The sequence below is a fragment of the Eimeria tenella genome, genomic scaffold (assembly GCF_000499545.2).
Source record: "Eimeria tenella Houghton genomic scaffold, Eth_scaff4315, whole genome shotgun sequence".
Classification (NCBI taxonomy): Eukaryota; Apicomplexa; class Conoidasida; order Eucoccidiorida; family Eimeriidae; genus Eimeria; species Eimeria tenella.
Window position 1 is genome coordinate 1 of NW_013545235.1, and position 1,962 is coordinate 1,962.

Sequence of the window (1,962 nt, forward strand, 5' to 3'; positions counted from 1 at the left end):
AGCGGCAGCAGCAGCTGCTGCTGCTGCTGGTGCTGCCCCGGGGATTCCTGGGGCTGTCTGCCTCCCCGCCCCTGCTGACACTTTTGCTGCTGCTGGGACTCGACCTGCTGGCAGCAACTTTGCGGGGCCCATGGGGGTCCCCTCTCCTTCCTCTTTGGCTGCTCCGGGGCCCCGGGGCCCCGGCCTTTCTGCTGCTGCTCCTGCTGCAGCATACTGTCCCCCTAAGTCTCCCCACCTCGCAGCAGCAGCAGCTCCTCCGCATGACCCGCAGCAGCAAACTCACCAACAAGCAAAGGCTGCCATGCAGCCGCAGCCGCACCTGGCCCAACCAATGCAGGGGCAGCAGCAGCAGCAGATGGTCCAGCAGCAGCAGCAGTTCCTTCAGCAGCAGCAGATGCTGCAGCAGCAGCAACGCCAGATGATGCAGCAGCAGCCACAGGCGCCTTATCTACAGAAACAGCCGCATGCACCGGCGCCAACCCAGCCGCCTCCGCCGCAGCAGCAGCAGCAGCAAGTGCTGCAGCAGCAGCCAATAGGACAGATGCCCGTGGGCCTTAACCCTATGTAGCGTCTCTCCTAGCCACCCTAACAAGGCCTTGGGCCCCTGGAGCTGCGTGCATGCACCAGTGCATGCATGCACAACACGCATGCGTGCACCAGTGCATGCATGCAGAACACGCATGCGTGCATGCACTGCAGAACATAGCCCTGCGGGACTGGCACTCTTTGGGGCTTTTTGGCTAATCGCTATAATGCCTTAAATATAAAAATGCTGCAGCTTTAAGGCAGCAGTGGGGGCACATACACAACGGCTAGAAACAGCAGCAAAGCCGTAGGCGGCCCATGGGTTAGGATTTAAACACTTCTCTAAACCCCAAACCCTTAACCCTAAACCCTGTAGAGCTCCCCTCTCTGCACCTGGGCTGTAGGCATCTGCTGCTGCTAGCCCTGAAGGCCCTCAGCAGCTAACTAGGGGCCGCCCAGGAGCAGAACAAGCCACGCGGCTCACTCGGCGTCGCCAGCTAGCTACCCTAGCTAGCTAGCTAGCTAGCTAGCTAGGTGGGTAGCTAGTAGGCTAGCTAGCCAGCTAGCTAGCCAGCCAGCGGGCTAGCCAGCGCATGGCTAGCTAGCGATTCTGACACAGGTCTAGCTAGCGCTCGCAGAGCGAAGTGCACTACAGCTGTCACTTCGCAGCTGCTTGGGGCCAATATGCTGCAACTAGCTGCAGCTGCTGCCCTGACGGGAGAAGCAGCAGGCAGTGGGGCCCCCTCGAAGCAATTGTAGACATCGCCGAGGGACTCTTTACCCCCGCAGAGGGGCCCCAGGGGCCTAACTTGGGGCCCCTGGGGCAGCTAGCTGTGCTGAGACTAGGGGCCCCTGGGGCAGCTAGCTGTGTTGAGACTAGGGGCCCCTGGGGCAGCTAGCTGTGCTGAGACTAGGGGCCCCTGGGGGGGCTAGCTATGTTGAGAGTAGGGTCCCCTGGGACAGCTAGGTGAGCTGACGCTGGGGGCCCCTGTGGCAGCTAGTTATGGTGAGACAGGGTGCCCCTGTGGCAGCTAGCTGTGGTGAGGCTAGGGGCCCCTGTGGCAGCTAGCTGTGGTGAGGCTGGGGGCCCCTGTGGCAGCTAGCTGTGGTGAGGCTGGCCCCCCCAGTGTCCCCTTTGGGCCGCTCCCAAGGGCTAAACACTCCAGTGGCAAATATACTCCCATAAGTGCAAGGGGCCCTCTCAGGGGTCGCTGCCAGTGCCCTAAAGCTCCCCTCACACCCCCAGCTTGCTGCCGAGGGGTCGCAGGACGGGCCCCTGCGGCCAGAAGGGGCAATAGGGGCCCCCTAACTGAACAAATCGGGGACACAGGGGGGCCTCCTAACATGGCAAGCTGTCCCCAGGGGCCCCTTCGGGGCCCCAGGGCCTCTGTGTGTCTGTCTCGTGAGCTCGCTCTGGAGAAGTGATGGCAGCGGAGT

General features: G+C 62.4%; 1 protein-coding gene across 1 annotated transcript; it reads left to right on the forward strand.

Annotated features, from left to right (window-relative positions):
- Positions 1–130: 130 nt before the first annotated feature.
- ETH_00043105 (uncharacterized protein) lies at positions 131–568 on the forward strand (the record flags this gene model as incomplete). Its single annotated transcript, XM_013380011.1, has 1 exon — positions 131–568. One exon carries the CDS (start codon positions 131–133, stop codon positions 566–568), a length of 438 nt encoding a protein of 145 aa, XP_013235465.1.
- Positions 569–1,962: the final 1,394 nt, after the last annotated feature.